Raw genomic sequence first — 22,690 nt, 5'->3', positions numbered from 1 at the left:
ACAAAAAAGGAAATTGCAACTTTTCTTTGGATCAAAAGGAAATATTTATAACCTTTTTTCCATAATTCTGTTGATAAAAAAAAGGAAAATCAGAAACCGTAAGTAGAAGAAGATATTGCTGGGAATTAATTTAATTATCTGAAAAAGTGATAAATAGAATTAAATCCGGATAATGAGAGAGTTCGAAAATCATAGTTGGTTGCATAAGTAAAAGAATATACCCAAATCAAAACAGGAATCAGATTCATATAGAGAGAGAGAGAGAGAGAGCTCTCTGTATATATCAAAATCAATTTGTTCCTTCTTTAGTAAAGGAAAACAGAGTGTGAAATTGAATCTGACAGCGAGAAAGAGATAATGACGAAAGTTGGCCTGAGAGATTCTCCGGCTAAAGAAACAGCTTCGACGACGACGGCGCCGCCGACAAAAAAACGATTTTTGACTCCGGGAAGGTAAAAAAGTCAGCAATTCTGTTTTTTTCGTTGGTGGGTTTTTGAAGACGATTACGATGATGACGATTATGATCTCTCTCTCTCTCTTTGTGGTCTGTGAACACGATTTAAGCGTGTTTGTGTGAAAAAGACAAAAATTATGAATTGGGTGTGTTTCGATTTCCAAAAAGTAAGGCAAGAATTTCGTGATATGAAAACTTTTAGGGTTGTGTCATGTTTTGGGAAGATTTCGTCTTGGTTTCCTATATTGAATTTTGACCTAGTTTTGTTTGTTTTGATTATTAACTCTTGACGACGGCTTTTATTTGTTGTAGATTCGTTACAATTTTATGTATCATTAACTTGATCAATTACGTGGATCGAGGAGTGATCGCGAGTAATGGTGTTAACGGAAGCTCAAAAACATGCGATGCCAAAGGTGTTTGCTCTGCAGGAACTGGAATTCAGTAAGTCTTTTGCTTTTTTCTAACTTCCTGGTTCTGAGTTTGATTGATTGTGATTCTGAGAAAGACTTGAACCTTTGTTTTTTTGGTGTTGATGCAGGGGAGAATTTAGCTTATCCAACTTTGAGGATGGTCTTTTGTCATCTGCGTTTATGGTTGGACTTCTTGTTGCTTCTCCAATATTCGCTGGATTGTCCAAAAGGTTGAATTTTTATAAACAGGAGAGTTTGATTTTAGGTGTATTACTTTAAGAGTCATTGTTTTGATTATCTCTGTCTTTCTGTTATTGCTTGCAGAGTTAATCCTTTTAAACTAATCGGTGTCGGCTTAACGGTTTGGACGATTGCTGCTCTTGGTTGCGGGTTTTCCTACAACTTCTGGATGATTGCTGTTTTTCGAATGTTAGTATTTATTTCTTATTACCCGCCTTTTCAGTCCGGTTTTTGTATATTTACTAACAGTATTTTCTTTCATAACTTTCCTATAGGTTTGTTGGAGTTGGTGAGGCTTCGTTTATAAGTCTTGCAGCACCCTATATTGATGATAGCGCACCTGTTGAAAGGGTCAGTTTTCAATTTGGCTGCTGAAACTGTTACAATTTTTTGCTATTTTACTCACCTAACTTGTTGATTTTGTGTCTTTCTCTCCAGAAAAATTTCTGGCTTGGACTGTTCTACATGTGTATACCTGCCGGAGTTGCTCTAGGCTATGTGTTTGGTGGATACGTAAGTTTTATGCTGAACTCTTTTTCTGGGTCAAAGTTTTCTGCCTCTGGGGAAATATATGTTTATATTTTATTTGATTTCCCTGATTAGATTGGAAACCATTTGGGCTGGCGTTGGGCGTTCTACATTGAGGCAATCGCAATGGCTATCTTTGTCGTTTTGTCCTTCTGTATCAAACCACCGCATCAGCTAAAAGGTGATACTAGATGCCTTTTAATCTTAAGTATATAAATCCTTTTTGAAGTTGTGCCAGACTGCCAGTTTTTATTAAATTTTCTTCTTCGTTGTGTATAGGTTTTGCTGATAAAGGTTTGAAGAAACCCTCTACATCTGTTGAAACAGTAGCTCTTACAGATGCAGAAGCTTCAAAAATTAAAACCAAAACTCCTAAGTGAGTTTCTCTACCTTCTCTCCATTGTTCTGATCTATGCAAAAGACAACTATGCATACTGATATCCTCCTCTTTTTTTCTGGGCAGATCAAAGAACCTGTTTGTCGTATTTGGAAGAGACTTGAAGGCTCTTTTCAGCGAGAAAGTATTTATCGTAAATGTTCTTGGTTACATCACCTACAACTTTGTGATTGGAGCTTACTCATATTGGGGACCAAAAGCTGGTTTTGGTATCTACCAAATGAAAAACGCAGACATGATTTTTGGAGGACTTACAATCATCTGCGGGATAATTGGAACATTAGGTGGGAGCTATGTGCTTGATCGCATAACCGCTACACTTCCAAACACCTTCAAGGTACAACGAAATTCATTTAATTACAATGAATGATTATCATCTTTTTTCTGACTACCTCTTAATTAATCGTTTATACAGTTACTAGCTGCATCAACTTTACTCGGTGCTGCGTTTTGTTTCGTTGCTTTCTTGATGAAGAACATGTATGCCTTCATTGGTTTATTCGCACTGGGAGAAATTCTAATCTTTGCACCACAGGTAATAATTAACGATATTCTTGAAAGAGTTATAAGACAAAGCTAAACTCTGTTTCATTTTCTGACGAACAACATCTGTTTTTTTTTTCCCTCTTTATGCAGGCTCCAGTTAACTATGTGTGTCTCCATTGCGTTAGACCAAACTTGAGACCACTATCAATGGCTACTTCAACTGTTTTGATCCATATCCTAGGCGATGTTCCTTCTTCTCCACTTTATGGAAAAATGCAGGTTTGCATTTGTTTTGATTAATGACTACACAAAGATTTTAATTCACTTTTTTAGAGTTAGAAATTTTGTTATTAACTCTCTGTCTCAATGCTTTTATGCTTTTGCAGGATCGTCTCAAAAATTGGAGAAAATCAACTCTTATCATTACTTCAATCCTCTTCCTCGCAGCTATTATTTGGGGACTTGGTAAGGACTCAAATTTTTGTTTTCTTTCTACTCATCTCATAATCTTTTTGTCTGTTATCTTAAGTAAATTTGTTTGTAGGGATATTTATGAATAGTGTGGACCGGTCTAATGAAGTAAGTGAAGATGATGAGGTCGTAGAAGAAGAGAAATTGGAAAGCAAAGCAGACAACTCTCCTCTCGTCTAATTTTTGAAGACATTTTATCATTTTTTTTTTCTTTTACACACGACCAAATAATTCTAATCTCTACACAACAATTCATTTCATTCAATTTTCTCTTCCTTTAGATTCTCAGTTTCTTTTGTGTACATAAACCTAATTTTTTTGGAATAAATTTTTGTTGTTTATTCCTATTATTCTTTCAGATTATTTTAATAAAGGTGTTTAAGCTACATCTTAGTTATACAATATTTGCTTCCTAAATTTGGCTTCTAAGTTTTTTGTGTTCTATGTTAAAAGCTGATTTAACTAAAACATGTTGAAATATTTCCAAACTTTTACAATCATGGAAGAAGGAAAGAATTGATCTCATTTCAGTTTGAAACAATAGGAACAAATAAGTCAATGAGCCACCAAACAAATTGTGTTTTTCAATGACATCTGTCTACTAATATTTTTTGAGTTCTTTTAGATTTAATATTTTTGCAGAAGTATCTCATTAAAAAATAATGGGGGAATCTTGAAACAAAAAAAAGAAATATATATGAAGTTGTCTTATTTTGAAACAAAGGTTTGTTTGTATTCATCATCATCATCATCACTTAGAAGTTAGGACCAGCTGCAAGAATCTCTTCAGTCAAGTTTCCATCATCACCAATCTTATGACTTGTGAATGTCTCAAAATTGTTTTTAAACAAGCCAGCCAGTTTCAACAATGTGTCCTGATATGCATCTTTGTCTTTCCACTGCAACAAACACACATAAACCATAAATGTCAACTCATAAACCAAAAAAACGTCGAGTTTTTAGAAATGGCCTGTCTGAACTTACTGCATTGATAGGTTCCAGAATTTCAGAAGGAACTCCTTCAACTTCATCTGGAATTTCCAAACCAAAGATATCTGTTTTCCGGTAAGTTGCTTTCAAGAGACTACCCGAATGTATAGCATCAATGATCTTTCGTGTATACGCCAACTTGATTCGGCTTCCAGATCCATAGCTGCAAATTTTATTACCAATCTTGTTAAACACTTGTAGTTTTGTTTTGGTGTTATAGTTGAGAACCAGTTCAAAGATGGTTTTTACCTTCCACCGGACCAGCCGGTGTTAACAAGCCAACCGGTGGCTCCTTGGGCCTGCATTTTCTCGGCTAGCATAGCAGCGTACTTGGTCGGGTGAAGCATAATGAAAGCAGCACCAAAACAAGCTGAGAAAGTAGCTCTAGGCTCTTTAACTCCTTCCTCTGTTCCCGCAACCTGAAAAAATCACTCTCTCATCATCAGGCATCGGTTACAAGACAACCGAACCAAACCAAACCAAACAAAACCGGGACTTACGAGAGCAGTGTAGCCACTGATGAAATGGTACATAGTCTGAGCGAGATTGAGCTTGCTAATTGGCGGCAACACACCGAAGGCGTCACAAGCCAATAGGATCACGTTCTTCGGGTGTGGCCCTACGCACGGTATCTTCGAGTTCGGGATGTACTCTATTGGATAAGCCGCACGTGTGTTCTCTGTCACTGATTTGTCACTGTAGTCCACTTCTCGTGTATGCTCATCAAACACAACATTCTCCAAAACTGTCTCACAAAACCAAGAAAACATTTATCAAACATGAAGATGCTATTTTGTAACATTGTAAAGGTAAAGATAGAAGAAGAGGTTATGTTTACCGGTTCCAAACTTGATAGCATTCCAGATATCAGGCTCTTTCTCCCTCGCCAAATCAATGCATTTCGCGTAACAACCACCTTCGATATTTGAAACTCCGGTCTCACTCCAACAATGCTCATCATCTCCGATTAAATACCGGTTATGATCAGTGGACAATGTAGTCTTTCCGGTCCCAGAGAGTCCGAAAAAGAGAGCAACATCTCCATCTTTGCCCATGTTACAACCAGAGTGAAGTGACAAAATCTTTCTCTTAGGCATCAAATAATGCATCACACCAAAGAGTCCTTTCTTCATCTCTCCAGCATATTGTGTGCCTAGAATCACCATCTCTCTTCTTGCTAGGTTGATGTCCACACTCGTCGAAGATGTCATGTAATGAGTGAAACGGTTACACGGGAATTTCCCCGCGTTGTAAATCGTGAAATCGGGTGTCCCGAAATTCTCTAGCTCCTCAGGTGTTGGACGGATACACATGTTGTGCATGAAAAGTGAATGGTAAGCTCTTGCTGAAACAATTCTCACTTTGAGTCTGTTCTCAGGGTCCCAATTTAGGAATTGGTCATTCACAAACACCTGAGAGGAATAAAATAAACAGGCTTTAATAAATAGTCTATATAAAATCCAACTACTACAATCTCATTTCGTATGTCTATGTTAAGTTACCTTGTCCAAAGAGTTTAAGTAGTCAACAGCTCTCTCTCGGTTCACCAAAAAAGTTTGTTCATCCATTTCGATGTTTGGTGATCCTCTGTAATAAACATTATATATATGACATTTTATATTAGAAGTGAGTAATAATAAATTAGCCAATATGTTAATGTATGTGTCTATTAGGGGGGGAAAATAAACTAAGTGAATAGCACATTTGCTGTCATTTGTAAATGCAGGGGGACTTACTTTCCCCACCAGAGCTCGGCCGCAGTGGTCTCATCCTTAACCACACGCTTGTCTTTAGGAGAACGACCGGTTTTGGCTCCCGATAACGTAGCCAACGCACCGGTAGATGTCACAAAGGATCCTTTTTCATATTTGATAGCCTGCTCGTACAGCTCTGCATTTATAAGGTGATATGTTTTTTTTTACTTAGAAACATGCAACAAAATCAGATATTGGTCCTTGAATAAGAAATGGTGGGGTTTTAGGGGGTGTTACCGGCAGGGGAGAGGTTGTGAAGGACGTGGGTGAACTTCAAGCCGCTGTCGCTGACGTCAGCAGCCGGAACTGACGTAGGAGTATGTGGCACGTGTGCCACTTTCGCCGCAGTCGCCGGATCTCCTCTAATCAGCTTCGGTCCTGTCTCTCTCGTCAACGAAGCCAACGATGCACTGTCCATTCCACCAAATTATACACTCGTATCATTGTTTTCTCTAAATTCATTTGTTTTTTGTATGACTAAATTACAATATACATAACATTAAATAAATAAAATACAATATACAAAATACATGCATGCAAAACTAAAAAAAATAATCATAACCATAAATCACGATTCCTTGTAATTTATATACTGTATTGTGATTGGTTAAAAAAATGCGTAGATGGCAAGCATAGATATGGCATGATAATTAGACCTTGTGCCATATTAATAACATATCATATACCTGACAGATTGAAGCATGCTCTCGCCGGAGACAGGAGTGGTCGGTCCGCTTGTTCCGGTGAGTCCGTTGGCATTCGCATTTGTAAGAGGAGTGGTCGGGGCAGATCGTTTCTTCTGGAGACTATGAAGCTCGTCGATGGTCTGAAAGTTGACCCTCGGTGCGGTGTCGTCCTGGCACACCTCTCTCGGCGTCGGAGCTTTGGCTCCCTTCTCAGTCGTGATCCTCGGAAGCGCATCACGCGCCGCCGCAGCCGAGAAACTGAAGTCTCCACTTGTATTCTCGTTTCCGTTTCCCGCCATTTTCCCGCTAACTTTGGATAACTAACATCAAAACACACACGATTAACACATATACACGTATATATGAATCTAAAGAGATGTATGTAGAACAATGTGTTAGTACCCAAAAATTGTGTTTCTTCTTCTTTAGCTTTGTGGGAAAAAAAAAAGATAAAATGTATAAATACGAAAAAACAAACAAAAATGTGTCTCAAAGGAGAGATCAATGGCTGTGCTGGGGAAGAGGCAGGAGAGGCCACTTTTATAGGCTTCCTTTTTGACTCAGTTTCTTCTTCTTTTCATCAAATAACGCGTTTTAGATTTAACTCTCACCAACTGTAATTTGTCTATAATAGAATGATGATAATTACGTTACTCATTTATAGAAATGTTTATCATATATTGGAGATTTTGTAGACAATACTTTTTAAATGTTATGTGGATAATGCTACCAATTAGTCCACTATATATGATAATTAGATGACTAGGCATTACGTTTGATTTAGACACATTTAGCAATTACTAATTATGTAGTTACTTGTGAGCACATGGGTAGATCAATTTGCATTATACATGTTGTCCAATCACCGATGGATGAGACTATTAGAGTCTAGTATTCATGTCTTCACGTTTACTATTAAGAAACAAATCCAATAATATTCAACTAATTACGGCAACACTTTTTTTATAAGAAGTTTCATGTCATTTTCCTAAATCTTATCCGACATATTATTTATATATATTAAAGCAAGTTTTTTTTCTCTCTCTAACCAAACGTGCGTACATTTTGTCTCTAATATATGTACATGTTTTTCATATATAAAATACAAGTTTGTAATAAAAATATGAATTTAGCCTGATTAATATATATTAAATGTTGATGTCTTATAATATTTTATATATTTAATACGGTAAATCAAAGGGAAATTAAAGACTATCAGTCAAAATTAGCATCATTATATAGCTGTGTTTAAAAATTTTATTTTTTATAAGTAAATAGTTCTCCTTATAAAAAGTCCACCGCCAAGTAAAGAAAAACATATTTTGGTTGTTTGTTTTAAGTCGCGAAAGGTCAAATAAGAGTTTAATTGGGTTTTACGATCTGCTAATCTAATGTATATATCATGTATGACATATACTTTGCATTTAAATTGTAAATGTGTGTACTATAGTCTATAATTTATGTTGCTAGTTGCAAATCACAAGTTATTAATCAATCAATAAACAAAGTTTAGAAATAAAATCCTTGATTTATTATATATTAAAGAAAGGTAGATAATAGATCATCCAACGTGGGCTGTAGTAAAAGGAAGCATAACTTGAAGATTAGATAAAATTAATTATAATTAAGTAATTAACCTTATGGAAAGCCAAGTGTCAGTATGCTGATCTGGACCGTTGATTGTTAGGGGACGGCGATCGTAAGGTCAATGTTCGACAGCTTTCCGCACATCAGAACCACGTCAGCTGCCTTATCTCTGCGCCGCGATACGAGTAATGTAAAGGACACGTACACCTTTTTAGACTTTAGAGTTGACCTAACAAACTGATCAAATCTCATAATTTTATTATTAAATAATAAATTTAATAACTTCGGTGATTAACGTGCAAGGCCATAACTTAAACTATTTGGGCTTTAAGCCCATTATCTCTTATTATGGACTTTTCTTTGTAGAGTTAAAGGTAATCTTATTTGTGGGTCTTTTTTGTTTCGCGCCACGAACGGTGAAGGCTTTAATTTGGGGAAAGGCCATAAATACCGGGCTTACACGTACATTGTCCCTAACGAACTTTAATCCCACGAAGCTATAACATAATTATCAAAATTAAAAAAAAAAACTCGAAAATACAGTACAAAAATGCCCTAATTTATACGTTTTTCAAAGTTGGGTCTCTTGTGTTTTTTAGACTACTTTGATATAAGAATTTTTTTATTTAACATATATAGATTTTAACCTAAACAAAACAGAAGTAATAATAATTTCCCCCCTTTTATATTAGTTGAAACTAAACATGATCGTATGCAAAAATGCAATTGAGTGATGGAGGATAGATTGAAGTTTTGATTTGACCATATAAGTTCGAGATTCTTCGGCCACTGAGAGCATTTTAGAAAACATATCCGAGTAGTGGACCTTTGACAATATGTTTGATCATTAATAACACATAAATCATTGCCTTAAAAACAATTGCAACTTGGTGCTAGCTACTACGTTCATATATAGTTTAAACTTTAAAGTGACAAGAACTAAAGAAGCATTGCAACATTCCCAAGTGGCGCATGACCACCGACCCAACGGATGTCACCAACAACCCCAAATCCACATGCCCGTGCCCCACGCACTAATATAAATCCTCCAAACCCGGTGCAACCAACAACACCGTGAAAATAGGCTCGTAGCCTGGTACGTATCCCAATCAAGATCCGTTATATATATATATATATATATTAGAATAAAACAACCTGGAAATACACTTTTTATGGTATCCTACTAAGTTTTCTATTAACAAAATAGACTATAATGATGATCACATGACTAATCATGATCATTCGTATGAAAAAGATATAAAAAGTACTAACCATTTAAGCTTAAACGGCATGATAATATAAACTAAGTAGAAGTTAACTTTTGATTTTGAAGTCCAGCATTATAAAGCACACTCTAATCCACTATAACTCCCTTTTCTATAAAAAAACATTTTCATTAATTTTATCTACAAAACTTTTTTTTTTATATAGCTTTTCAGTCATTAATAATTGGATTTTCTGAAGATTACAAAAAGGAAAAGGATAAAATACAAAAAAAACTAAAAAGACCAATTAATTCTCTCATGTAGGCAGGGGTCCCAATCTCACTCTGCATAACAAAAGGCCACACCCGTCGGCTACTGCTTGTCGCTATCATGCACCTAAGGACGAAGCCTGTCCTTTTCTAAATCATAATACTTCTCTATTATTTTTACTTATAATTATTGTTCTTTTTTTTTAATATCATTCTATATACCAAATAGATATATATTCAAAAATCATTGAAATGGAATTATAGAAAAGAAAAAGAAAAAAAAAAACTTTAAAATCTGGCATTTTCCAAGCCGTGCATATCGCTGACTCGATTTAAATGCTTCCTCATGATAGCCACTTTTGCCAACTTCTCTGCGGCTCTCCAAGCCGAAGTCGGCGTTAGCTGCTCCGGTTTCTCTTCTGCTCGGTTTACTATACCATTTCTCGGTTTAATCCGGCTCAGCTCACCTAACTCAGCCTCTAAGCTCCTTAAACAATCATCCGTATGGGTTACGTTGGACCGAGCCGTCGTTAGAACCTGATACGCTCCAGCTAAATCTTCACGCTCTATAAGTCTACGTGAATCAGCTACTGCGCGGCACACCGAGTGTATATTCCTCAGCCGTTCGATGCTCGAAGATACGAATCTGACCGACTCTGGCCGTGGGATCAGAAATCGTTTCTCTTTTGGACACGTCATCGGCTGATGTGTCATGGGGTCAACGATCGTAGACTGTACGGACATTACATGGTGGGAACCACTCGACGAAGTCGGCACTTTGAGCTCAACGAGAAACTCTCTCTCCTCCTCCGCGAACATATCTCCGACCACCACCACCGAACCGGATCCGAAACTCTCGGGTCGACCCGTCGTTGAGTAAACCGATGAAATCTCAGTCAAAGGTGATCCGTTGACTAATCCTAGATTAAGCTTCACGTCATGGAGAGCCACGTTGAGCAACGAAGCTATACGCTCCGTGAACGCGTCTCGAAGCGGCGCGTGATGCAACGCTCCTGGAGAAGCGATGTATACGGAATGCACCGGGATCTCCGGCCGAGAGAAGCGCGTGGTCGAAACGACGAAAGGCACCCGCGTTGAGTTTAGTTTGGCTTTCAAAACAGCCTCCGGTTGATCCTGACCGTCCGATAAAACGAAGATGCTCGCCGATGGATTCTTCTCCCTTCGATCTTCAACGACTTTAACCGCTTTTTTCAACGCATCGTTAACGCTCATTCCTACACCGCCGGTGCTTTCAATTCCGACGAGTGCGTCGACCATCCGCCGCGCTGATCTTCTTCCTTTGGCCGTCATCCGTCGTAACGGCATTAACCGTTTTGATCCTGTCGAGAAAACGACGATTGATAACCGATCCATCTCTCGGAGCAAAGAGATCACCGATCGCATTGCGTGCTTCACCGTTTGCAAATTAGCTCCGTTGTTGCTCAAATCGAGAACCGTTACCAAATCTATCGACGGCCTTCGTGCTTTCATCGCGTCTGTGATCGAAGACGGCGACGTCGAAGCTTTCAGTTTCATAACGACGACGTGTGTCTCCTTCCTCTTCTCGGTTTCCACAACTGCGGATTCAGGTTGCAACCTGACTTCCAGGTTCCCGGAGATTGAAGGAGTCGGATCAGTCAAAGAAGGCGCAACTGAAGAATCGGCGAAGAATCCGGGGAATTCATCGTCATCGTCAACGTCGTCGTTTTCGTCGGATTCATGAATAGTGTTGATCTGAGCAAGAGAAACTGGTGAATAAGCTAACGGCTCATCGTCGTTGTAAACTCTCAGAGATTTTCCTGTCTTGATTTCTCGGATCTCGGGTCGTCTATTCGGGTCGGATCCGAAGTTATTAGTGAGAGCGGTAGTAGAATTCGACTTGGGCGTGTGATTCCACGCGGCGGAGCAAAACGGACAACGCTTGTCTTCTAATCTAACGGCACAAGAGAGGTGAAAGGAATGTGAACACTCAGCCGTGAAAATCGCCGCCGTCGAATTGGTTTGGTTTGAGTTCACTCTTTGCAAACAAATCCCACATCTGCTACTATTACTCTGTAAACCATACACCAAACAAAACAAAACAAAAACAGAGCTTTAGACTAATTGAACTGATTATAACCAATTAAGCTCGCAAAAACAAGTAAGAACCTTGTTGAGAAGAAGCGTGGCACGGAGGAGAGAGACGCCGCCGTGAGAGGAAGAAGAAGAAGATGATGATTTAGGAGAAGAAGGGTTAGAGAAAAACTTGGGACTAGAGCTGTTACTTGTCCTTGGAGTAGCATTGCTTGTGGTCCTGCAGTGGAGTCTTGGACTAGTTGGAAGAGATGGGATAGTGACAGCGGTGGAAGCAGAGGAGCGGCATCCGGTGCCAGCACCACGAGATCGGAGACGTGGAGTTGAAGGGTTGGATAAAAATCCAAACTTTGATCGGAATCTTGGAGTGGGAATAGGAGGATCAGTGTGTAATGACGATGATGGTTGTTGTTTAGGTTTATCTTGATTACTTGGAACGGAAGTGCAAAACGCTCTTCTCCAACCAAACACCATTTCCAGCCTCAAAAAGAAAAAGACTTTTTTGCTTCTTCTGATTCCTTCTTCGTCTGCTTCAATTTGTGGAAGTAATAATTATAGACAAGGAGACGAAGAAGAAGAAGAAGGACTTTGGGGTATGTATGGGATCATAAGGAAGATGGAGAAATTAAATACTAAGATAAAGACTTAGAGAGAGAGAGATATTGTTTCTTTTTTTTTTTAGTGATGCGGTTTGATATTTGATACTATTTTAATTGTAGCAAATATTATAAGGTAAAAAAAAGGGGGTTTTGATTTTAAAGGATGTTTTTTTAAAAATTTGTCCTTTTATACTTTCTGCGATAAATTGTCAGTTATACCTAAATTAACCTTTTAAATAAATAAAATTAATTTTTAATTAATTTTTAAATTAAAACATATCAACAATTAAAGATTAATAAGATTTAATATTAAACAAAAGAGTTTTGGATGAAAGTATGTTGATTTTGATATTGAAAAAATCATTATGCAATATTTAGAATACATCTTCTGTATTCTAAATATTTTAGATTATGAATTCTGCACACTCTACATGTTCTAAAAATTGTAGATTACAAATTCTTCGCATTGCACTTGTTCTGAAAATTTTAGAATATATATATCTTCTAAAAAAATTAGAACTCAGGTTTGGTTGGTGTTCTACAAATTTTAGAATTTATTTTCTACACTTTACCCTATATTCTGCAAAAGTTAGATCATCAATTCTACACTTTACTCTTCGTTCTTCATATTTTAGAAAATGTATTCTACGAATTTTTAGAACTATCTTATACAAGGAAATTGAATCCTAAATTAAAAGAAACAAAATATTTTGTATTCCCTAATATCTAGAAATCATATATTTTTATTTTGAGTGAACGTTAGGTGTATATACAGTCCTTGAGTTTGACCAAAAATTAAAAACTAACAATATCAAAGAGCTAGTCTCAAACAATCTTCCTAGTTTAGGTTTGATAATCACGAACAAATGAAGTTTTTATTTTTCAGAAAATTTTGACATCGTCGAGTCTATCTTTGGTTTTTTTTACCTTTTTACAATATTAAATGAGAAGAGTTTTTTTTTTAAAATGAAAAATAATATATGTTTTTGATTTTTTTAGATTTAAGAATATCTTTTTTTTCTTACAGAAAATTTCCTAATTTGATGTTTTTTTTTTTTCAAAAAGTTTGATGTTTATTTCCATATAATTTAAGTAATGATATAATTGAGCATTTTCCTATTCTAAAACCTAATATACCAAACTTAAAAAAAGAAGACATAAATGGACAAATTTAAAAAAAAACATCCTTTAAAATCAATTTTCCCTAAAAAAAAATGTGACTTTATGCGTCTGAAATGGCTTTTGTTTCCATTTGCATGTAAATATTTTTGCCTCGGAAGACAAAAACCATCGCTGAATCACTGATCCTTCTTTACGTACCCTTCTTTCTTCTTTTCCTCTATTTTTTTTTTAGAGTCAAATTTGTTATTTTCTCTTCTTGTATCATTGGGATGGATGATGAAAAGTAAAAGGTCAACGGTATAACCGACCATATGCAAAAATGAGATTTCAATTAACTTAAGACGCGGAGATCTTTGTTTCCAATTTGCATGTAATTTATCATACTTAACAATTACTATATTTTTTGCAATCTTTCTGTATTGTATACTATTCCTCTCTTTGATTTGAATGTTCCACAATGTTCTTTGATTATTTAAATGATGGATTCTTCGAAATGCAAATTATTATGGTAGAGTGAAAGTCAAACTTGTGGCACGTGATATTTAGAATCTGACTGAGCAATAAACGGCAGAGAAGCCTTTTTATTTCGACAACAACAATATATATATATCAAAATGAAAAATTACATTAGATAAATAATCATACAAAAATATGTCGGAATGAGAAATTATTGTTTGAATCTCTGTGTAACTTCTTCATCTACACTTTCCATATATTCGAGTTATCTATCACTATAAGTTGATTGAGATATATTCTTTTGGATAACCTTTACATTATTACATGCTGACTAGATGGATGAATTTCAACTTACAAATTTTGGACTTGGGATTACATACATTATACTAGCCCTGGGCACGAAGCGAATATTCGAAAAATTTGTGATATTTGTGATTTGCTTCGCTTCGACCGAATAGTTGATTTTGCTATTTGCTTCGCTTCGTAAATTTTCGAGTATTCGGAACTTCGAATATTCGAATATTTTTCGTAATATTTGCGAATTACTTGCTTCGCTTCGCTTCGACCCATCTAATTTTTTTTTTTAAACTAAAAACATATAATACACAAATATAAAGTGCAAAATATGAGATATTAGAGGTTCTTGTTTGACATGTTTTCAAAATAAGAAGAAAATGTAACTACCGTCCATAGAATTCTCACATTTTATTTTTAATATTGATTTTTCTATAAAGTTTTATTTGCTTAACAACAACATTTAGCAAAAAAAACCAACGGACCAAAATATAATAATTTGAATAAAAAGCCTATAAGATATATACCCAAATCTATAAATACACATATTATATATATATATATTATAAAATGATTTATATTAATACATATATATAAATATACGAAGCGAAACGGATATTCGGCACTGAGAAAATCAATATTTGTTATTTGCTTCGGTTTTCACGAATACTACATTTTCATATTTGCTTCGGTTCAATATCTTATAGATATTTGAATTTTTCGAATCGAATCGAAACGAATATCGAATCGAAGCGAATCTAACGAATATTTTGTCCAGGACTGCATTATACATTATGAAGGAAAAGTTTCCATGTTTGATGGAGAAAGATCGAAATGCATACTTTTTCATTTATTTAATTACCAACAAACAATAAAATATATTTTTTTCAAACATTTCGAAACATCCAAGTAATATAATTATACGATGAGGACAAGAGCTAATGATATGACATAAAGATTAGACTGGTCCAGGGCCAGCAAATTTTGAATCCTATAGACATGGTTTTGACTTCGGATAGTACCTTTTTGTTTATTAATTTTTTTTTTTTGATTGGCTAATCAAGTAATGAAGATAATTCTATTGGCTGGTCAAGTGATTAATATAATGCGATTACTAGATCAAAGGTATGTAATAAAACTCGAAAACATAAATGTGGCATTAAGTGTTTTGGAACTATTCTGACGAGCTACATGAATGAATAAAACAATATGGGCTAAGACAAGTGGTAAGGCTAATAATTCTGAAACATAAAACATATCAAATGCATGATTTATAAACACAGAAAAAATGAGTATTCTGTCATTTAAAACATTGAAGTGAGTCAAATACTTAAAATTGCAGTAAAAATTTATATGCTGACAAAGAAAATAAAAAACTACTAGATTATCATGAATTGGTTTATAGGTTAATGTTCATTAGTTACCATGTTTTAGTATTTCTTTTCCTTATTTATTAGTTGCTAGTGTTACGTTGCTATCGTGTATTCCTAAGAATATTAAACTAAATCCAGACAAGTGTTATGCTCGTATGCGCAAAATATCCTCAAACGGCCTAACTATGAGTACGTACGTGCTAAAGGGGTGCTAGATCAAAATTATCATTTGCAAACCGTTTGGTAGGTTTTATGTGGCTGCCATATATTGTTGTGGGAGCACATGACTTCGTGCGTGCATGACATGGGATCATTGATTATCATCCAAATAGAAAATGAAAGAGAAAAAAAAGTATTGAGTTTGTTAATTTAATTTAGTTGGATTTGATTTAACAATTGAAAGACAAATTCTATACGAATTAATTCGGAATTAATTCGAAAACTGTATGGAGGATCTTTGAATGACCTACACAATCACAAATGTACATATACTTGGTCTGTCCGGACAAAATTGCTAATCAAACCTTTCAAAAAACTATTGAGAAAAATAAAAACTTTTAACTAAACAATAATAATGCTGATACGATTTTGTCCATATATAAATAGATCATGACCTCCCTAGTCCCTCCCTCCCATGATTTGATAACTGATAAGAAATCTATGGATACCATCCGTTCGGTGGGTTGTTGAAGAAGGTCTACCAAATCGAAATATACACATTCATTCTCATATATAATTGTACTTTTTTACATTTATCAAGCTTCTATGGTTCTTTGATATTTTGTTTTGGTAACTCCGTAAATTTGATATGTTTTCCTAGAGTTTGAATCTAACCGCATGCAAACACAGTTCATTCAGACAATTCGATGCTCAAGACTCAGTTGAATATCCTTTAAAAGGAAAAAAAAGATTCAGTTGAATAGTTTTACCTAGAAACAGGTGTGTGGAGAGTTTCGATGAATAGAACACTTGATGTATACCTAGAATGTGAAAATTGAGATAATCAAACCACATGTACCTATGTTGATCAGTTTATGTATATTCCATCTCACTCATACGTTTTGTTGGGTTTCTTGTTAAATAACTTTGGGAACCAACCATGATATAGATGAGTGTTAAAGGTAACGCCACGTTCCATTGATGAGATGCATAATTCAGTTCATATCCTTTGGAGACAAATTTGACATGTCATTCCCTATGTCTATTTCATATTTAATTGTATAAACAAAATGAATAAAAACTATATAGTTTTCATATATCGACTTATATAATTATATATATAGTATGTCCCATTCGAAATAAGTGCATCAAAACGAAACGAATTAAATGAGATTCACGACCAATGATTGTTGTTTTATGTGTATACTATTAAGTTCACGTGAAGCTACAAGAATCACACATACTCTCTCATGATAGACTACATGCATCATTTATTTGGGATTAGAGTAACATGACTGATTTAAAAATTCGACCCGTAGATTCTCTTATAATTATATCGATCGAATATATGCTTTGGAATTTGATTAATTAATGTCTCTTTGAAAAAAGGATAGTTGAACATATAACTTTCATTTGGGTGGGGTTTAATCATATGGTTTTGTCAACGCTACGAAAATGATTAAAATGAGCATTAAAATAAATGATATAACACATTTCTTTAATAAAACATTAATAATATGCAAACCACCATTGCCGTTTACCAAAAACCAATGGCGCACTATCACTATGCACTATGCAGCAGCACCCTTCACGAACAGAATGAGAGATTTTATTAGATAACAATTTCTTTCTCAACGATATTATTCGATACTATTAAAGTATATATTGTGTGATTCACTGAGTTTAGAACCGATTGGTTGCAGCAGTTTAAGATATATTTTCACGTGGAAATTGTATATATAATGCTGATGAGTTCATACGCACTCATGATCAGAGAGTAAACATATTTTTATGGAAGGTTAGCAATTTTGACGAAGATATCAAAACCTTTGTTTCGAAAGACTGACTATTCATGTTGGTTTTAAGATCATTCATATTGGTTTAGTTTACTGACAGTTATAGGCAGTTACTTATTTCACGGTCTTGATATTTCATACTATTATAAAGTGTGTTACAATGCAACAATCCACCTCGGTCCTCGAACATGCATTGCAAGTATTTATCCATATATAAGATTGTTTTGCAAATGCACGCACAAAAATGGTACCACTATTTTTATCTTGCAGTTTCAAAACAAATGGTCTCGTAATGATGCAAATGCAGGAAAATCAGAAGACGAGAGATAAGAGTAGAGCGGAGAACAAAACTGTTAATATAATACATATAGACTAAACCGAACTTGAACCCAAAAAAAAAAAAAAAAGACTAAACCGAACTGAACCAAACCAAAATGCTTAAACAAAGTGGAGCGCAGAGTTCGTTTATAAACCGATTGGTTCCGTCAGTTAGGTAACTCAAACTCACAACCAAATCAAACCAGAAGTTTATTAATCCAGACCAAACTAGTTGGTTTTTTATTCGAATTCAGGTTTTACAAACAGTAAAAACAACCGAAAATCAAATCAAAGCCGAATCGTTAAAATCGGACAAGAAACAAAAACATTACATCAAATAATAATAATTCAAATGTAAAAAAGTCAACGAACCACACATATCCAAAACAAACCAAAAACCCGAAACAACGACCAGTTACTGGTTCGAACTAGAGCAACAAAAATTAAGATCATTTTAATTCTTCTTCATCTTCATTTCCTTACAAACGTAGTCTTTACTTACTTCTCTTTTTGCTTTTCAAATCTCAGATACTAAAAGATATCGGTGTTTCCCAATTAAAAAAAACACCACCAAAAGATCGCACATATTTTTTTTTGTATAATTAGAAAGCTTCGGTCATGTTCCATCTTTTTAAGCTCTCATCTTGGATTTCTCCACTGCTCTCGGAGCTGCAGCTGCAACATCACATTAAAGACATTTCAGAATCAAAGAATTAGACCAAGCTCCTCTTAAATAAGAAGAGCCTAATACTGTTATATCTCTGGCGTCCGTTAGCGATTTACATACTTTTACATATTTTGTGTTAACTCCCGAAAGAAAACAAGTGATCAAACATGGTTTTGCAAATTCTAAGTTGGCTCCTAGTTACTTTACCTTACATACAACAAATCACTAATGCATCATACACACACTTCTATTAGCGGATCTTAAGAATAAATTTTAGAGAAAGCAGTTTTGAGTTGTATCTTAAGAGCAGCGGGAGAAGAGAAGATAAAACTTACCTAACCCAATGGCATCACAACCTTTCATTATCTTCAGCTTCTTGCAGACATCAATAAACATCCTGTAATATACATTGGCAGCAAATCACTCAGGAACGCTAATACCAATCACCATGATTTAATCTTCTATTGTATGTAAAATTTGGTTCTTAGATATCTGGCAGAGAGTTTAAAGCTTGTAACAAGTTTTGCAAAATAAGAAAGGAAACTTACTCCCACGGAACATCTCCAACAAGCATCCAATCTCCATCCTTGTCTTCATAAGTGAGCACATAATCTTTTCCATTCAAAAGATCCTTTAGCTTGGTCTCACTAAGCATATCCTTCCCAGCAGCTCCATTAGAACCACATTGACCTAAACATCAAATAAACAGTGCAGGTTAACCACTTTGATTGCAATCACTGATCCACCAATAGAATTTCAAACAAAGATCATCACTAGCAATCACTGAAACATCTCACCAAGAGTGAAAGTGGTGAACATTTTCTCTAAGGCTGAAGAAAGCTCCCCGTAGTTAGTGTAGCTCCTCAGGTCAACTTTCCTCAGATAAGGAGCACCATCCATACTGACCTTCACGAAAAGGGCACCAGCACCTGGCCTCCCATCAACTTCATCACTGTTCTTACAAGTGGTGGCCAATGTGTTCTTCCTGTAGGATCTCACAGGAGGCCAACCGACAATTTGTGCCCTGAAAATTCCAGAAATTAAAAAAACCAGTTAGCAGATGAAAGTAATCCATATCAAAATCTGGTGAATGATCCTATCTTTGCGGTCATACTTGGCAGCAGGTGGACTAGAGCTGTTGTTTGTAGTGCTGGAATGTCCTTTAGGCGTGCTTTGTGGCACATCCTTCTTTGTTACAGACTGAGTGGCTGCAACTTCAGGGAACATCCAGTTCTTCTCAGTATACACAGAACTCTTAGCTTCAGCAAACTGATCCATTGTGTCAGAGAAACCTCTTTTGTTTCCTGAGGCATTGTTTTTCTGTGAGGACGAGCAAATCTCATCTTTAGAAGGAAGCAAAGGAAAGAACGGCTTCTCATCTAGCTTTACTGGGGTCATTAAGTTAAGATCTGTGTCTCTGGCAGGAGATTGTGATCCGGGAAGGCCAAGTGTCAGCTCTGTAGCCTTGAGGCTGATAGTGGCTTTGTCATCATCCGCAAGGCCGGAGAGAGTGGAGCTTCCGACGGAAGATGAACAATCAGAGAGACCCAAGTAGTTATGTTCTTTAAGTCCACCTACTGTGCTTCTGGAGATGCAATTGCTAGTAGGTGAGGAACTTGCCACAGAGACATTGCTCTGTAGCTCCTCTTCCGTAGACATTGGATACTTAAATGTTCCTTAAACTGCAAACCTGGTTACCTGATGATGATTCCACACAACCAAAAAAGAAGTAATCCCCATCAAAATTCACATCTAACAATCATAAATCCTCGAAAAAAAAAACCCTAGATTACTAAAATAACAAATCAGGAAGCCAATTCAATTTCTACCAAAATAAAGAGATAACATAAAAAATCAGGAAGCCAATTCTCACAAGACAGAATCTAGAAAAAACGAAGCTGAACAAAAGAAAAAAATGGAAAGCAAGAAATTAACAACAACAACATCAAAAAAGGAAAAGAAGAAAAGAAGTCAACTCAAGGTCAGTCGAAGAAACAGAACTCGTCAGATACATTTTTTTTTGTCTAGCTGGATCTACAGATTGCACCTTCCCACAATTTCAATCTGTGCACCAACTAAAACCTAGCATAAGAGCTCACAGAATCCAAAATTGGCCATAGAAATAACCTCAGCAGTGAAAGAAAAACCCGAAAAAGAAACCCGATAGCTCGTAGTAGATCTAGTAATTAGCAACACATATTCATACGGAAAGATCTCAAGCTCGGTTACAAACATATAAAGACGAGAGAGGAAACAGATAATACCTCAAAAGAGAAAACAAATCGTAAATGAAAATGGAAGCTTAGAGAGAGGCTTGATCGAAGTTAAGAGTGTCTCAGATATTATTTTAGCAGAGGGAGAGAATAATTTACAAAATTGTAGAAGATGAATAGCAAAGAGATAGAGAATGAGAGAGAGAGAGAGAGAGAGAGAGAGAGAGAGAGAGGTGTGTGTCAAGGTCCTTCCATTAAAACAGAAAAGGGAAAATAAAGCTTAATTATCATCACCCAGAAACTCGTAGCCGAGATCAATTAATTAATTTTTAAAAAAGAGGAAAATTAAAGAGAGTGGCAGAATAGTAAATAAGTGGAGAAAGTTGCGCATATTTTGGAGCTCACGAGGGGATTCTAATCCAACGGCTCAGATTGGATGATTTGGATGGAACGTGAACCGTCGGATTAAAAAAAAAAAAGAAAAGAAAAGAAGGTGTTGGTTGATGTAAGGTGTCGGATCTCTTTCTCTGTAAAACGTTCGTGGCTCCACCCGAAAGGGGATGCTTGTCTCCAAATATTAAATCCCGATTCTATCCTTTTGTATTTAATGACTGATACACCCCTCTTTATAATAGCAAAGCGAATAAAGAATAAAAGGGTAAAAGAGTAAATAGAAGAGTAAATAGGGAAGGGGGGGGACAAGAAAGCGGCATTCCAAGTCGGTTTGCCGGGTGGTGAATGGGACATCTAACCTCCTCCACTCTCTCTCTCTCTCTCTCTCTCTCTCTCCACTTTACTAATCTTATTAATTAAATTTTTTAAAAGTAATGTTTCTAATTTGTAGTTTAAATTCTTCCTAAAATTTCTTTAACTTTCATAATTGCATTTCCTTATCTTTTGCTTTTTTATTTTATTTTTACTTAGATTGGCCCAACTGTATGGGGCCCAATTAGACAAATGTTAGTCACCCAAACTTGAAATACTTTCTTCTCTTTTTTCTTTTTTTTGGGTTCATTAAGTCTTCTAGATACACTAGATGAATGGTTTTTAAAAAAAGAATTTTAAAATGATGATAACTTAATTAAGTGATTTACTTCATCTCTAATAGGGTAACGCCATCCCAAAAAAATGCCTTTAATTATTTAACCCTTTTTTAAAAATTCATTCGGATTTTCACGGTTCCATTGTTCGGAGTCTGGGAAACTATGGATTGTATATTTTAGTATTATATATCATTATCATTCATAATAGGGATGGTAAAATAGAAGTAAAATTTGTGGGTAGGAATGATGTAAATAAAAAGAGAAAAAGGTAAATTGTGTAATGAAAATAAATAAAAGGGAAAGAATTGAAAGAAATGGAAATGGGGGAAGGGAGCATAATAATTTAACAGCAAGTGGGGGGGGGGGTGAAACGAGGGTTGGGAGAGAGAGAGAAGGAAACACGCATGGGAAGCACAAATATCTGACCGTTGGATTTAGAGAGAGAGAGAGAGAGAGAGAGAGAGAGAGAGAGGCCTGTGTGTGTGTGTGTGTGTCCGTTCGTTCATCATCAGCTTCTCTGACTCCTTTTCTCATCATCACTCTTCCGTACCTCTCACGTTTTCTTATTTTCTTTTTTTACCCCTCCTCTCTCTCTCTTTCTCTCTTTTTTCACACCAACATCTCTCTTAATAAAAACTCGAAAAGAACTTTATGCACGAAGAGGCAAACAAAAAATAGTAACACTGTATATATACACCGTCAACAAATTAATACTACTATAGCTTTTCTTTCTTAATATCCCCCGCGTCAAAAGTTTCGCCATGTTTCTTTCTCACATTTTAAATTCAATCATCGCATTATATATAAATCTAGACCCCAAAAAACTTCAACCATCCTAAAATGAACAGTAATTTTGAATGTATATGATAAGAGAAGATTCAAACTCATATCGAATGACGATGACAAATAAAATACTCTTAAACTTAAAAAAAAAAAAAGAATTATCGTCATAAAAAAATAAAAAAATTTGGAGGAGAAAAAATGTAAAGAAATTGGGAGGGGAAAGGAAAAAGGTGTAAATCGGATCGGAGTTCATTAAACTAATATTATTAATAATAAGAGGATAGCCTAAAAATGGGTGGCTAATTAAACACAGT

At 35.6% G+C, this 22,690-nt stretch overlaps 4 protein-coding genes across 4 annotated transcripts; 1 reads left to right on the top strand and 3 right to left on the bottom strand.

Annotated features, from left to right (window-relative positions):
• Nucleotides 1-203: 203 nt before the first annotated feature.
• LOC17874917 (probable sphingolipid transporter spinster homolog 1) lies at nt 204-3,330 on the top strand. Its single transcript, XM_006280275.2, has 13 exons — nt 204-452; nt 767-898; nt 996-1,097; nt 1,192-1,296; nt 1,383-1,458; nt 1,546-1,620; nt 1,711-1,816; nt 1,915-2,011; nt 2,099-2,369; nt 2,448-2,567; nt 2,669-2,797; nt 2,905-2,983; nt 3,063-3,330. The coding sequence occupies exons 1-13, from the start codon at nt 358-360 to the stop codon at nt 3,167-3,169; spliced, it is 1,494 nt and encodes a 497-aa protein (XP_006280337.2). The 5' UTR covers nt 204-357; the 3' UTR covers nt 3,170-3,330.
• Nucleotides 3,331-3,683: 353 nt separating this feature from the next.
• Nucleotides 3,684-6,889, bottom strand: LOC17877231 (phosphoenolpyruvate carboxykinase (ATP)). Its single transcript, XM_006279421.2, has 9 exons — nt 6,420-6,889; nt 5,971-6,143; nt 5,716-5,869; nt 5,482-5,566; nt 4,818-5,391; nt 4,480-4,724; nt 4,229-4,398; nt 3,974-4,142; nt 3,684-3,888 (listed from the first exon to the last, which is right to left on the bottom strand). The coding sequence occupies exons 1-9, from the start codon at nt 6,716-6,718 to the stop codon at nt 3,745-3,747; spliced, it is 2,013 nt and encodes a 670-aa protein (XP_006279483.1). The 5' UTR covers nt 6,719-6,889; the 3' UTR covers nt 3,684-3,744.
• A 2,525-nt stretch (nt 6,890-9,414) lies between these two features.
• LOC17874766 lies at nt 9,415-12,236 on the bottom strand. The gene is made up of 2 exons (XM_006280025.2): nt 11,629-12,236; nt 9,415-11,532 (listed from the first exon to the last, which is right to left on the bottom strand). Exons 1-2 carry the CDS (start codon nt 12,025-12,027, stop codon nt 9,769-9,771), a joined length of 2,163 nt encoding a protein of 720 aa, XP_006280087.1. The 5' UTR covers nt 12,028-12,236; the 3' UTR covers nt 9,415-9,768.
• A 5,629-nt stretch (nt 12,237-17,865) lies between these two features.
• On the bottom strand, nt 17,866-20,799 carry LOC17876026 (auxin-responsive protein IAA9). The gene is made up of 6 exons (XM_006279586.2): nt 20,602-20,799; nt 19,452-20,035; nt 19,135-19,361; nt 18,886-19,027; nt 18,673-18,734; nt 17,866-18,345 (listed from the first exon to the last, which is right to left on the bottom strand). The coding sequence occupies exons 2-6, from the start codon at nt 19,994-19,996 to the stop codon at nt 18,302-18,304; spliced, it is 1,020 nt and encodes a 339-aa protein (XP_006279648.1). The 5' UTR covers nt 19,997-20,035; nt 20,602-20,799; the 3' UTR covers nt 17,866-18,301.
• Between the last annotated feature and the right edge of the window lie 1,891 nt (nt 20,800-22,690).

The sequence above is a fragment of the Capsella rubella genome, unplaced genomic scaffold, assembly GCF_000375325.1.
Source record: "Capsella rubella cultivar Monte Gargano unplaced genomic scaffold, Caprub1_0 scaffold_8, whole genome shotgun sequence".
Taxonomy (NCBI): domain Eukaryota; kingdom Viridiplantae; phylum Streptophyta; class Magnoliopsida; order Brassicales; family Brassicaceae; genus Capsella; species Capsella rubella.
This window is presented reverse-complemented; position numbering and strand designations above follow the sequence as displayed.